This window comes from Manis pentadactyla, chromosome 13 (genome assembly GCF_030020395.1).
Source record: "Manis pentadactyla isolate mManPen7 chromosome 13, mManPen7.hap1, whole genome shotgun sequence".
Taxonomy (NCBI): Eukaryota; Metazoa; Chordata; class Mammalia; order Pholidota; family Manidae; genus Manis; species Manis pentadactyla.
Genome location: NC_080031.1, coordinates 1,356,347 through 1,370,538, shown reverse-complemented (window position 1 = coordinate 1,370,538; position 14,192 = coordinate 1,356,347). Strand labels below are relative to the sequence as shown.

The 14,192-nt window shown below is 52.2% G+C and overlaps 1 protein-coding gene across 26 annotated transcripts in view; it reads right to left on the bottom strand.

Annotated features, from left to right (window-relative positions):
• NCAM1 (neural cell adhesion molecule 1) overlaps window positions 1-14,192 on the bottom strand; it is a 276,433-nt gene that overhangs the window by 17,014 nt on the left and 245,227 nt on the right. For 17 of the 26 annotated variants that reach the window (XM_057490805.1, XM_057490807.1, XM_057490816.1 and 14 more), the window contains one exon: window positions 1,866-1,990. In XM_057490805.1, coding sequence (XP_057346788.1) covers window positions 1,866-1,990 — 125 coding nt within the window. Of the gene's footprint in view, window positions 1-1,865; window positions 1,991-12,855; window positions 12,898-14,192 lie in introns of all 26 variants that reach the window. The other 9 variants (XM_057490801.1, XM_057490813.1, XM_057490802.1 and 6 more) reach the window with 1 other exon arrangement.

Genomic DNA, 14,192 nt, shown 5'->3' with positions numbered 1-14,192 from the left:
AAGGGACCTCTTACCACAGAGCCTCTGCCCAGGCAAAATCATCTGTGCCAGCAACAACGTGCCTCAGGGGTGTGACGGCAGAGATGACACAGCCCAGACATGCGAGGGGAACGCCAGCTTCCCTAGAGTCTGACCAGGGAGCTGTGCTACAAGTCAGCTCACGTGTGTCACCACACGGTCCCGTTTCCATTTAAAACAAAGAAATTGAGCAGTCTGTCCTTTCTCGGAGAAGTTTCTTTCCTCGGCAAACATCACCGTGCAAGCAGCGACCAGAACACAAAGCAAACACTACATACCGTATGATGCTCTTGATACATATTAACAGTGCTTAGCAAATGTTATGTTTTCTGAAGTGGAAGAGAAGATGGTTAAGGCTGCTGAAATCGGATGGATCTCAGCATTTTGCCCTGTTGACTTCCCAGCAGAGACCTGCCTGGGGTGGCCCCAACAGCTCTCCCGGGGAACCAAGCCCTTGAAGGGGGGGGCATCTGCAGCCGTGGCTGGCGTCTAGCAGTCACCATGCACATTACCAGGCGCATTTCAGGCTCTCTGCTCTTATTATACCTAATCTTCACAACAACTCAACAAGCTATTTCATTCCTTTACAGATGGGAGAAATGGATGTTTTGGAAGACTGGGTGACCTGTTCAGGCACAGGCTGTAAGTGGAGAAGCTGGAATTGAATCCCGTATCTGTCCAGACCACACTGACAACTGCCAGAACATGCCACTCTCCCACACTGCCCACTTCCAGTGACCTACGTGGGACCACCTGCTCCACAGCGAAAGCCACAGGGACCTCCCACACAGCAGTGCCTCTGGGAAGGCAGTGCTGGCCGCGGGGAGGCTGACGGGGGCTCCTCCCTGACATCAGCCTCAGGCTCAGGCCTGGCTTCACGATCAAGTGGGAGAGGGTCTGCCCACCAGCTGGAGCGAGCCTGGCATGGCAGAGAGGCACTGACTCGACTTCCTGGAAAAAGCTTTTCTTGGGGGCTATTTGAAGAAAGGAAACTGCTCTCTGGTCATTTCCTACTGGTCAGAAGCCCTAGCAAGAGACTATTCCCAGGGCTCAGATGCTACCTCTGGATTTACCAGCATCTGGCTGCAGTGGACAATGGCCACGTGTCATGGTAAAACAAAAATGGGGAGACTGATTTTCAGCTTGGGGTTGGGTGAAGGGCAGAGTGACAGGAATCTCAGAGGGGTGCCTGCAGGCCAGGGCCGAGCTCACTGTTCACAGGACTGGGGCAGCTGAGGTGGGGCTGAAGAGCAGCAAGGAGACTCCTGTGGGTCAGGACTGGAGGCAGCCCCGGGCCCTGTGACTCGGTCACAGAGCCGATCCGCACTCTGCTCACCCGGCTGCGTGTGATGAGCACTTTGTGCCTGTGGAAGCCCCGGCTACTTCCCCCGTGGAGGGGGCGTAACCCTAAGACCAAGCTCATGGGGCTCTTGTGGAGAGGTGCTTGTGATGGGGCCCAGCCCCTGACACACTCATCACAGGCAGCGATCACCACGTACCAGTGCGTCACAGGCAAAGAGGACGGGTAACAGCAAAAGAACATTGAAGCAGCAGAATGTGTGAGGGACGAAGTAGCCAGGAAAAGTGGTGCTTGCCCGGCCGCGGTCCAAGCGCATCACCACGGCCGTTCCACAGACTTTAGAGCGGCCGGGGTGTGGGCGCGGCCTGAGAGCTACGGGTCCCCCTTGGGATGCTAGACCCTAACCAGGGCCTCTGCGCTGAAGGCAAGACACAGAGTGACTTTGTCCTGCCCCCGCCCGCTTCTGCCCCCCTGGCCTTTGCATTCTGTGGCCCCGGCAAGATGGGGTCGGGCTGCAGGGGCAAAGGCAGGGAGGGAGGCCACTCACCGCTCGGTACCTGACCAGGTAGTGCCTGATGGGGGAGCCGCCGTCGTCCTGCTTGATCAGGTTCACCTTGATGGAGTTTCCGTCCTCTCCCATCTGCCCTTCGAGCTTAGGAGCGCTGGGTTCCCCTGAAACAGCCAGTGAGCGCACGTGACATTCCACCCGTCAGAGCCGGCCACAGTGGTGGGGTGGGCTGGGCTCTTGGAAATGCAGGTACCAAGCAGCACATGGACAACTTCAGGTTCCCGGGAGATGCCTCATATTTCACCCCACCTGAGAATGCCTTTTGGGGGTGTTCGGGGAAAGGCCCCTCGTATTGGCACAGTCCTCTGGCCACCCTAGAAATGGGCTTTTCTCTGTCTCATCCTGGTGCTTGCATTTCCTTCTAGCGGCTCTTACAACTGCAGACTGCACTTTTACGAACCTGATACGTTTGGAGGAACAGCCTGAATATAGGAAAATGTAAGCATTTAAGGAGAAAACTTAAACCCAAAAAGTAATTTTTCAAAGCAGCCTAATTTATTCCTGGGGAAATACGATTTTCATCCTAGTGGCCGGGGAGCTGATCCCTAATGGGGTAGAATGATGCTGCGTTTCTTCTGACCACCTTTTCATGAGTTAAATTTTATTCCTTAGATTCATTAAACGAATAACAAGTTTCTGGTTGTGGCTGAATAAAGCCCAATTTGCCACAGGCAAGTTTTCTCAAGTGTCCCACATTTATGGCTCAACTGTTTATGGGAAAATCCTTGGCACCTTGTGTCGCAGTAACAATCATTAAAGTCTTTTTGTGTGTGACAAAAGGAAGGGAAAAAACTGTCTTTCGCATTTCTCCACAGAAAAAAGTCTACATTCCTCTGCTAGTGGTCTGCGCCTGACTTGCAGCCAAGGTCGCGGAGGAGGAGGGGCCTGTACGTGACAGACCTGGGGCCTGGGCTGGTTCCTCGGTACAAGGAGCCAACTCTACTGCTTCCACGACCATGGAGAGAAAACTGGGGGGGCCCAGACAAGAGTACTTTCCAGGGGGTCATCCAGGCTCATCCTCTGGGGACAGGGCCACAGCCGTGTGGTGAGGGGCTGGGACAGGCGTGCTGCCGGGCTGTGAGGCACCTCTGGTCATCCGTGAGGAGCCTGCAGGCAGGGCCAGCCCAGCCCACCCCCCTCTTCCGTGGCCTCGGTGCCCTGCTCCTCCCCTTGAGAGGGGGAACCAGAGAGGGCGCGAGCTCGTCGGCATGGGCCAGCAGCAGGCACGCCACCCAGAGGCTTGCTAGGGACGCAGGGCCCTGCTGTAACAGGATCCCAGGGGATGAGGCTTGAGAACCCGCAGTAACAGGGATGCATAAACACTACAATGGGGAGGGTGCATGATCTTAGTGTCTGAGGGATCAAGTGGCTAGGAAAAGTTGTGCTTGTAATTTGTATTTTCAACAGTAATTAAGGAAAAAGAAAAACAAGAGTGAAAAGATAAATGGGCCTCAGGCAAAGACTTGTCCTGTTTTCACAGCACTATCTAGCCACTGACCCCAACTCTTCAGTGGGAAATACTCAGAAATTTGATTTAGACAATATCAAGGCATGGATACTTTTGAGATTCTTTGGAACCAATTTAAGTCTTGGACAAAAATTCAATTATGTCTTAATTCAGTATAAATATCCAGTGCTAAAAAAAGACTCAAAGTAGAGCATATGCTAGGGGCAGGGCATGTCTGTGCAGCTTTACCAGCGCTGAACAGATGGCATCAGGGGGCACAGCAGTTCTACAGTCTGTTCTGACCGGGTTAGGGTGCCCAGCTCATCCCAGGAGCTGGGACTTCCCAGGCCAGCCTCACGCTCTGGAGAGGCCCCAACTCCCTGGGACAGTGGGATGATTGTAGGACTACACTGCACGGAGACGGGCCACTTACACCTTTGGTGGTCAGAATCAAACACAACTGTGATGATCTATTTGCCTTAAGAAGGAGGGAAGGAGGTGGCACCACTGGCCCTTCCAACCTGCCTCCCAGGCAAGGACCCAGGCCTCCCCCAAGGCCAACCTGGAAGGTAAACGGAGGGCAATCCCCCAGGGCTGCTCTGGCTGCGCCTCCCTTATCACTTCCACAGATTGCAGCAGGGTGCGTTCCATGGCTGGGTGGGCCCTGCAGGGCACTGAACTCAGCCACGTCCACTTGGAGAGGCATCCCTCAAACTGAATGCTCGGGGGCCGCAGCAGAGCCCAGGGGGTCCGCACATCCCTAAACCTGGGACGCTGGAGCGGCACCCACAGAGCCCCTTGTGGCTGCACCCCAGGGGCACAGTGACACCCCTGCACCACGGTGGACCAGCATGACCCGGGCGGTCCCCAGGACGCTGTATGAGGCAGAGCACGACACACGGGTATCCCGCCGATTTCAGGGCGATGAACCCAACATCAGCAGTTCTTATCTCTAAGGCACAGAGCTGTCCCTTTATCTTTTACAATTTTTAAAAGGTGACCTCAAAGCAGTTTATGTGTGAAAAGAAACCCCAAGTCTCTTCAAAGATACATGAAGAAAAATCTTGCCAAGGAGTCCCTGCAGAAACCAACAGCCCAGATGAAAAGTACTTTCCTGTTTGGATTTGTTTCAGAATAAAGAGAATCATAGAGAAACGACTAAGAAGTGTACCACAGGTAGAACACAGCTCTAATATTTACCAAGCCAGAACACTATACTTAGCTATCATTTTATCTCAGTAACTACCATGTTACTCTGATGCGTGTGTGTTACTTTCTCACAGAATTCAGAGCATTTTGTATCGTGTGATATTCAGGTGTATCATTTAGAGTGCTTTAAATAGGACCTACTCAACAAATGTTTATTGAGTACCTACCAGGTACCAGGTAGTTTATCAGGCACTGGAATTTAAAGATGTACAAGACAGGGTTTTGTTTGCCAAGTGAAAAAAGCTTAAGATTAATTCTTTTAAAAAATGATGGGGGCCCTTGTACAGAAATGTAGGTCCTCCTATGACAGTATTTCTGCAGGAAGATCATATTCAACTACGTATTGAAGACGTCACAGAGACCCCGACCGGCTCGTGCCTATGCAAACACATGAAGGTACAGGGAGAGCAGTATTTGCTTAATCAGTTGTCTCATCTTCAAATATTTACTGTCAACCTGTTTTTTTTTTTTTTTAAAGATTAGAAACGGGGTAAAGAAGCTGCTTTCTGAGCTCTCTGACGAAAGAAGACTCCAGCCCTGGCTGACAAGGGAGGAGGGGCTGGAGCCGGGGAGGGGGGCCTCGGCATTGGGAGAGGAAATCATTTAGAGGGCCCCAGTGTGCCCTCTGTGCTGAGATGGCAGCCCTGACTGAGATCATTACGGGTGATTTCAGCAAAACCAATATTGTAATTATTTGTAAATGTTGGTTTGCAATCCAGCAGCAATTGGCCCGTTGCTCCAAGAAAACCCCTGGGGTTAATTACACCCTCTGAGTTTAGCTTCAACCCAAGTCAAATTCCCCACTCCTCCCCCAAATATTTTATGTGAAGACTAAAACAGCAGTACTTTAAAAATGAACCTTTCCAATAACAGATCTGAGGTACTAGGCAGTTCTGGTGTCTTCCAGAAGGATGCGAATCAGGCACGCAAGGAGAAAAGGGCGCACCGGAGAGACCAGAGCCAGAAACACCACAGGCGGGACCGGCCGGAGGAGCCGTAGCCGGAACGCGCACTTCCAGCCCTGCACATTGTAGATTCTCCTTTGTACTCTTGTCGACTGTGCCCTAAAGTTGAAGTCAGCTTCATGTCCTTCCCTTGCAGCAGAAGCTCTGGGGGTCAGAAAACCATCGCCGGGCACCTGAATTCCATGACAAAGTCCATGGCCGCTCAGACAGCGTTTGTGAAGTTTAGAAGGAAAATGACATTCTGCTTCTCACTCAAAAAAGCCCAGATACCGAGAGCTGTACCTTCCGAGTGAGACGCTGAGGTGCCAGCAGGCATTCTGAGGTGGGCTCCTTCTTCACCCACGTGGTTCCCCGTGGGGAGTGCACAGTTTGGGGCATCTGAACCTAAACTCAGGGTGGATGTAGGTCCTGCACTAGAATGTTTTACTTTTTCTATCAGATAAAATTATCTGGCACTAAAAATCCTGTTTATAAAGCAATTTGAAACTTGTATATGCCTTTTTGTTACTTGTTTTGAAAAGTCCAAAAGGTATGATTTAGCTGCTTAAATACGAAGCCTGTGGGATTTCCCCAACTCAGGGAGATTCACAATTAATCAAGAGGTCAGAAGTCTCATGGTCCTTAGTGGTCAGCACATTCCCTAAGGGCATCAGGATTCAGTGATCAGACCACTCACTCTGCTGAGACCAAGCTATTCACCCAGACGTCAAGCAAATGAATCTAATGTGATCTATGCTGCAAACACTGTCAGACCCCCAAACGCTCCCAACGCCCCCTTTGACAAGGTTCTGGGTGTTCTGGGGTGTGAGGTGGCTTTCTGACAGTGTCAGAGAGGAGCCAGCAGTGTAGGGACGGGCAGAGATTTGTCTTAAGCATCGATTCTCCAAATGAGGCCTTGGGAGTTAAGTGTTCTTTTTCTCTTGAGCTCTTCTCTCTTAACTGTTAAAGATCTGATTACACTAGTGGGACCCGATGCTGACATGCCCGTGCCCGGCTTCAGGCAGTGCTGGGACACGGAACGGGTGGGCATGCGCACGGCCAGTCCCCAGCCCTCGAAGGGGGGGCGCTTGGCTCCCCCTGGCCAAGCTGAGGGACATCCGCTCCACCCAGCCTGCTTGCACCCGTTCCCGCAGGGATTATGAATGCCAGTGTGTATGCTGGGGGTGCGGGTGGTGGGGGCAGATGGCAGGTGGAGTGCAAATTAAAAGGTCACAAATGAACGCTGACAGTCCGAGCCACAAAAATACCAATTCCCTTCTTGTGGGTGTCATGAGAACACCAACAGATTAATTGATCAATTACCTCTGTTTCATTATCCTAAGAAGAAAATATGACCTGAAGGTAAGTCCTGTGGTTCTGGGGCTGATCCACGCTGAGGAGGTTATGGCAGAAATGATTCCTGCTGACACTGGGCTCTGGCCTCTGAGGCCACAGGTGGGGGGTGGGGAGGCCTGTGCACAACTTCAACACTACGCCATGGAGGTCAGATGACTTCTGAAGAAATACGAAGCACCTGGGAGGTTTCAGCCCTGGTTCTGGCAAACCCTGGGGAAACAGGCCCCTGCCCACGGGTGCAGCTGGTGCACATCACCGGTGCACACCTGTGCAGGGGGTCCTCCCAAAAGGGCGACTAGAGCAGAGCCCCTGCTCACAAGCCTAGGTCGACCCACCAGAGACCGTGGCAATCCAGACACACAGCTGTAAAAGATAAAGGCAGGAGTGGAAGGGTGGTTAGTGATGTTTCCAATCTAAGAAGGAAGAGTGGGTGTTAAGGAGTTTAGTTTCTCAGAATCAGCATGTCCTAGTACGAGTCAGTGTCAGTAGCTAAGGAAAAAAGGTCATCATGAACAGGCGGGAGGATCCATGCTCAGTCGTGCAGCACGCTGACGGGGGCTCACCACACGCATGCAGGTGGGTGGGGGTCCCCCTCACACAGCCTCTGGGGAGTGGGCAGAGCCACAGGAGGAAGCTGACCCTGTGCTGGGGCCCTGACCTGACACTGGAAGTTAACTTTGGCACTGAGGGTGCTTTGCTTGTCACAGCAAACCCTCCTGCACTCTTGGGGCAGGTGCCCCAACCTCCCCATCGTGAGTCCTGGGGGCAGAGCTCACCGCCTTCCTCTGCTGACTCGTAAGCAGCGTGGCCCAGAACCGAGGGAGCGTGGGTGTAAGTGCGTCCCAGGCAGGGTCTGTGGGCCGGGAGGTGGGAGAAAGGGACACAGACCCCCTGCTCATCCAGATCTCCCGGAACCCGGCTCAGCTCGCTAATGCCCAGAGAGACCCAGTGGGGGTCCCTGACTGAGCTTCATTTCTCTCCCTTGTAAACTTCATTTGCTCTGACCCCCTAGTCCCTTAAATTCTACTATTAAAAAGGCCATTTCTGGCTGCTGACTGCTCATCTGAATGACAGGTCTTCTGCCTGTCCCTTTCTGAATGGCGAGGGGGCGTCTGCCGCCCCGCGATGTGTCCTGATAAGGGGCGGCCGTGCTCAGGACCTCCGCGGCTCCCGGCGATTCTCGGGATGGGCCGCACTCTGCCGGCCGCCGGGACCACTGCCGAGGTGAGTCTCCAGGGCGCCTGCAAGAGCCACCGGCAAACGTTTCTTCCTTGCTTAAAATGTCTGAGATCTCTCTTCCGAGGAGTGAATCAGTCTCTCCCTCGTGAATGCCACGCTTTGCTTTCCTCTGAATCGCAGCAGTGCACGGAAAGGGCCCGAGCGGCTTTGAAAAGGAAGACAAACAGTGGCTTTCAACCCAATGTCCGCTCACACTCAAGATTTCAGCAGGACGGTCCCAGTGGAGCAGCCTTAGCAGCCACCACAGGTCTGAGCGAGCCTGGGTCCTCCTGGGGCAGTGCTGGGACCGCAGTATTTGGGGCAAGACTTGGGATTTCAAAGATCTTAGGCTCCTGCCTTAGATTCTCTGCCCTGAGACTCGAGATTAGGATACTTCTAAAGGTCAGCTCAAGCTATCAGCACATCTCACGTTTCTCTGCTCTGGACGTTCCTCCTCTACGCCTGACAATGTACAAACATCTCCTTTCTGGAAACGGGGTGACTCCAACCCATCTGCCCAGGAGGCTGGTTGTCAGTGGGACTCCGAGGGGCATGGGGGCCAGACCAGAAAGACGAAGTCCTTAGAGGGGTCAAGGGGGGCGGCGGAGACAGGGAGCAGACACGAGGCACACACGGGGGAGCAGGCAACGGAGGACAGACCAGGGACAGGACATGCACGATGTGCTGCGGGCGTCCTGCTGGCGTGGATGTCGCCCAACCAGCGGTCGGAGCCAGGAGGGAGCACGGCGGCCCCGCACGCCCAGGTGCCCTGGTGTGTGTCAGTCGGCCTCTGGTGTGCGTCAGCGGCCACCCTCGCCTCAGGCTGAGATTTGAGGTAAACCTTGTCAGTCAGACGAGGGCAGAACGTGTGTGACCCTCGGGGGGTTCGGACAGGTGTCTGATTTTACTGGGGGAGCTGTGAGCAGAGAGGCTTCCTTTCCTCTTTAGGCAAAATGAGAAATGCTTTCACAAGGTCGTGACAGTCACAACATTAACTCATCATTTTGTCACTGCCTGGCACTTAATTAAGCTATAGTTTTATTTCTTTTGCTGCAAGGGTCAGTCATGGGCTTCTTGATGACGCGAAGATCTCCAGTCACAGTAACTCCCAAGTGATTTTTGCTATGATTTTTCTCCCCCTGCTCGGAGGAGAGTCACTCTTGAAAAGTGACTCCTCAGCAAATTTCAGCCAAGCTGCTCTAATTCCAAATTCTTAAATCTCTCATTTGCATAAAAACTATGAAGCACTCTCACTGGCTCTGAGCAAATACAACCTTTACAATTGATACATTTCTCTCTGTAGTGTTTCAATGTTATAAACAGATATGTTTTCACATTTTCACAGAATTGACTCATTTTAGAGCAACAGTGATTTTTCAGAACTACTGCATGATGTTAAACAACAGTGCTATAAAGCTGATTTACGAAACTGCTTTCTGGGAAATAATTTTTATGAACTATTGGTAAAAATTTAAGTTTGCAAACTGTGCCGTGGTTAAGTGGTATCCTGTAGACAGCAGTTTGCACGGCCACATTTCTTGAATCAAAATAGTAAACCGATGTTATGGTATCAAATCGCCATGTCAAGGCTGCAAAGAATGGTGAACTCTAGGTGTGAATCGAGAACAAGAGGCAATCTCTCAAATGGCTTCACTTAGGAAACCTAAGACAGGAGGGAATGCATGGGCCCAGCTGCCAGGCTGTGTCCCAGATTTACGTCACTAATCAGAACAAAGAGTTTTACCTTCTGTTCACCAGCGTGGACGACATCATCAGCACCATGCAAGCCACATGACAGAGTCACATGATACGCACGCACATGATTGGTTGAAAGGAAAGTGGAGGTCACATGGAAAATACAAAAAAATTAAAAACTGATGTAAACAATGGGCAGGGAGAAAAACCAACAACAAAATCACAGACTAAATAAAAGGAGAAATCAAATTAAATTAGCAGCATATATAGGAAACATTGGGAAGACAGTAAAATCACCCGGAAGAAGGAGAATAATAAAAATCATACAGAGCGTTTGGTTAACCACCCCAGCGGGCATTAGCTGCAGCACCACCCGGGGGGAGGTGCACCGGCTCTGAAACGGGGAGAGGCTTCGGTCAGGACCCGTCACAGGCGACCCGGCGGATGGCTGGAGGAAAAGGAGAAAGCGGGCCATTATCCACAGATCCCAGAAATGTCTCCAGATCCTTGGGAAACAAGGTGCGGAAATGGAACGGTGGTTATGAAGGAAAAGCCCCAGGATTTTAAGGCATGGACCGTGTGCCCTGTAAGAACAAAATACTACATTATATCAGGAAAAGTTGTTTCATGTTTCCTCCGCGGCAATGAGGAGAGAGGAGGGCAGGGCCTGAGTGAGGTCTGGTGGGTGCAGGCGGGTGGGGGCCTGGGGACCCTCCCTCCCTTCTCTGCACAGCCCCACCCAGGACCCCAGAGGCCCTGATGGGAGTCCCCCGATGAGACACACATGAAGGAAGAGGCCAGAGCAGAACCGGAAATGGGTTTCCTTCTGGGGTTGAGTCAATGGTTCTGCCCCCCCTAAACGTGAGAAACCGACCCTCTGGCTCTCTGACATTAAACAAGGGGGCATGTGTGGGTCCACCTATTTCTTTAGCTGTATAGCTGCATCGATAACACAGGAGTTTGATTTTTACAGCAGAAAACAGTTTCCTTGTTTGGGTCTGTCTGCGTCCCTCTCTGTCCTACGCTGTTCTGTGTCCCCGTGTGCTACTGAACGGCTGCACCTTGTCCACAGGCATCTTTGTTTTCCCACCTTGATTTTCACAGGCCAGGGAAGTTCTTGCTATTCTCAGCTGAAGCTAAGCAGGAAGGGCAAAGAAGGGGGTAGGGCTAGCTCTCTGCCCAGAGCTCACCACTGTTCAAAAACAACTCAAGAGAAACACTTTAGCCAAGTCGTGCACGCCTGTCCACTGTGAGCTGAGAGAACGCGTGCCTCTCGGACATGGCTCGGGTTCTGGCACATTCCGACCGAGGGTGCCCCACGGGGATCACATACGATGGGCAATTTCTCCTCTGATTTTACTTAGGACACCTTCATTCATTCATGATTTTACACCACACCCCCCCCTTCACCACTGCCCCCCAACTCTAGCAAAAAGAAGAGAGAGTATTTTCAATCCTACTGCCTGACTGATGGTCGTGGATGTCTGCGTGTCCCGGCTCCTCTGTTATTAGTTCCACTGCCTTTCACATGTGCCACATTTTGTCTCACTGTTGAGGAATATGTCTATGCTAAGTACAGGCTGCTGCCCAACCGTGACTGCCCACCCTTCATCCCTCTGGGCCTACAATTGGGGTCAGCTGTCAAGTGGTTCAAAATAAAAAAGACTCAAACTTCCGTCTCTTTGGATGCCACCACTGAACGTCTTATCCGTGGGCAGACACGTCTGATATTTAAAATTAAATACACGTCGGAGAGAAACACCTAATTTCTCCTTAGGGAAACCTCTGGATGCAGGGCCGCGCTCTGCCATGAGACACACTCACACAGCACATGCCCTGCAGACACATCCTGCAGCCTCCTGTGCCCGGGTGCATGCCGCCCCGAGCAGGAGGGAAGGACAGAGCGCCCTGAGGAGAAAGGGCGCTGCTGGTTGTGTCCCTTTCCAAACGCAAACAGCATCATCTGAATCGCACCCATGCGAGCAGAGTTCATTGTCACCCACTCAGCTCTGCTGACAAAACGAAACCTCAAAAGCACCAGAAATTAAAATTCACCGCAGACCCACACACAGAGAAAACCAAGCAAGCAGGCCCTTTTCTGTGTTTGCAGCAGAAAAAAGAACCATTTCATGCAACACGCAGAACCAGGCAAGTCTTTTCTTCTCTCCTCAATTATGCACCAGAAGCCCTGGCCCCAGGAGCAGAGCAGGAGCTGAGCTTTGCAAACCCGTGTTCTGCAGGCTCCATTGCTCTGAGCGCTGCTTGGTGGGGTGCATGCCATTTTTGGTGCACTCAAAAATGCCATAAAATCTGCAGTTCCCACACAGCTGTGACACACACACACATGCTCCGGCTGACCGGTCGGGGGTTTAAGGCCTAACACACAAGCTCACTTCATTAGGGACTAGCTTGGAACATGGTAGGGTCGTGATGAAGTGTAATGTTTTCCACAATGGAAAAGATGATTTGGTCTGGCCCAGACTCTATCAGCAGGAGATGGATTCCAGAATTTTCACTGGGATTCTCAGCACACAAAACTGAGGGAGCCTGCTTATGCTTTTCCTGGCTATCATTTTCTGGCATGGAGGGGAGGCTGGGGCTGGGACACAGTGCCTCCCCTTCAGAGTGCCTGCAGCTCAGGCCTCCCAACTCTGCGCCAGACAAAGGCAGGCCTGCCGGCAGCAAGCAGCAGCCCCTCCCTTCGGAGCGTGTCCGTCTACCCCTCCCTGCATAGCCGTGTCCTTCTGTTCCTTTCCTTGCTAGCCTTCCCACCGCTCCTGTGTCCATGTGGGCGCACACACGCTCCAGAGGGGGGACAACAGCTGGGAGGAAGTGCTCTCCCTGTGTCTCAGTTTCTCTGATCTCTTTCTGTTTTTAACCAGAGGGCACATCTGTCCTCACGCACAGAAGATCCTTCAAATCATCAGCCTGCTCTTTTGGCCAAGCAGACTGCATGCTTAGGGCACCACGTGGGGCCAGGGGACCTCCATGCACTCACAGCTGTTGCTTTTAGGACAAGGGGAAACCAGGGGATGCTGTGGCTGGAAGCCAGACCCCAACAAGCAGCAATCTGGCCGCCAGCAGACAACTCTGTACTCACTGGGTGGCTCTGTGGTCGTGAGGGCAGGAAGAGGCCAGGTTGCTATGGAAACATGAAGGACAGAAATGGCACAGATAGGTGAGGCGAGAATGGAGATAAATTCATGAGTAAACATATATACAGATATGTGTGTGTGTCTATTTTTTAAGGCATTTTATATAAGGAAAAGAAAGAAATGGTAAAGGAGTATTTTCTTAATTTCTTCCCTGATTTATCAATATGAATACAGATATTTTAAAAAGATTATGAGTCTTTGCTGACAAATTACTCTCATGAAGCAAGAAATAATATAACCTGCATTCATTACTACAAATTTCAGCTATCATGTGACAGGCACTGTTTTGTGTTCTATGAACCTAATCCTAGATTTCATGAAAAGGTAGGCAGAACTGATCCATCATTCACGAGGTAAGAGACCTGAGGTTCGGGCGGCTGAGCGATCCGTTCACGCTGACGGAGCCAGGACGAGCCCGGGGCCGTGTCTGGTTCCCACGCCTGAGTTCCTGCTCTCGCAGTACACGGCCTGGGGAGTGCCCCGTGGGGGTGGCAGGCCTGTTCCTAAGTCAAGCAGGTGCCACCGCAGGCATCTGAGCGCGGGGCTATAGCCGCTGCCTGAGGCCGTGCCCGGTGGGCAGGGGCCTCTGACGTACCAGGCAGAGTCCAGCCCTGCTGCCCCGCATGCTCCCTGGAGTGCGCGTCAGCGCGACACAGGGGCCCACTCAGCTGCCGTCTTGCTCTGCTCTTTCCCCCGGAGCGCCAGGTTCAGAATCCCCGGCAGCAGGTCGGCGCGCTCTGCTCCCGAGGATGAGGCGGCCATGTGAAGTCAGACCGCAGAGTGGGTCTCAGTGACAAAGCCTGAGGCCGGCGAGCATGTCTGCGCCCGGCTGCATGGCACTGTTGGGGGTGGGCAGTGTGGCTTGACGAGCACCCTAATGTGGGTCTGGGTTTTTGGGCAGAAGGCGACTTCCCCATCGTACTTTACAGAGGAGGAAAACGAGGCTTTCCTGAGAAGAGTTAAATCATTTCACTAAGCACCTACTGCCAGGCACATCTGCCAGACACAGTTTATTTGCTCACAAATATTTATGAGGAATGTATGCATTTATGGAGAAAGCCAAAGCTATGTATGGTCTCACTATCCAGTTTCAGTCTGAACCCAACTGTCCCAGTTAAAACAAAGGGCAGAAACACAACATTCTGGTGCATTTCTTATGACCCTGCAGAACAGAAATTTTTCTTGGCAAATTCCTTTGGCTTCTCCAAATATCAGTGCACCAGGACAGGGCTGGCCTGAGGCAAGGGCCTTGGAAAGCTGGCCTCCAGGTCCTCTGCCCAGA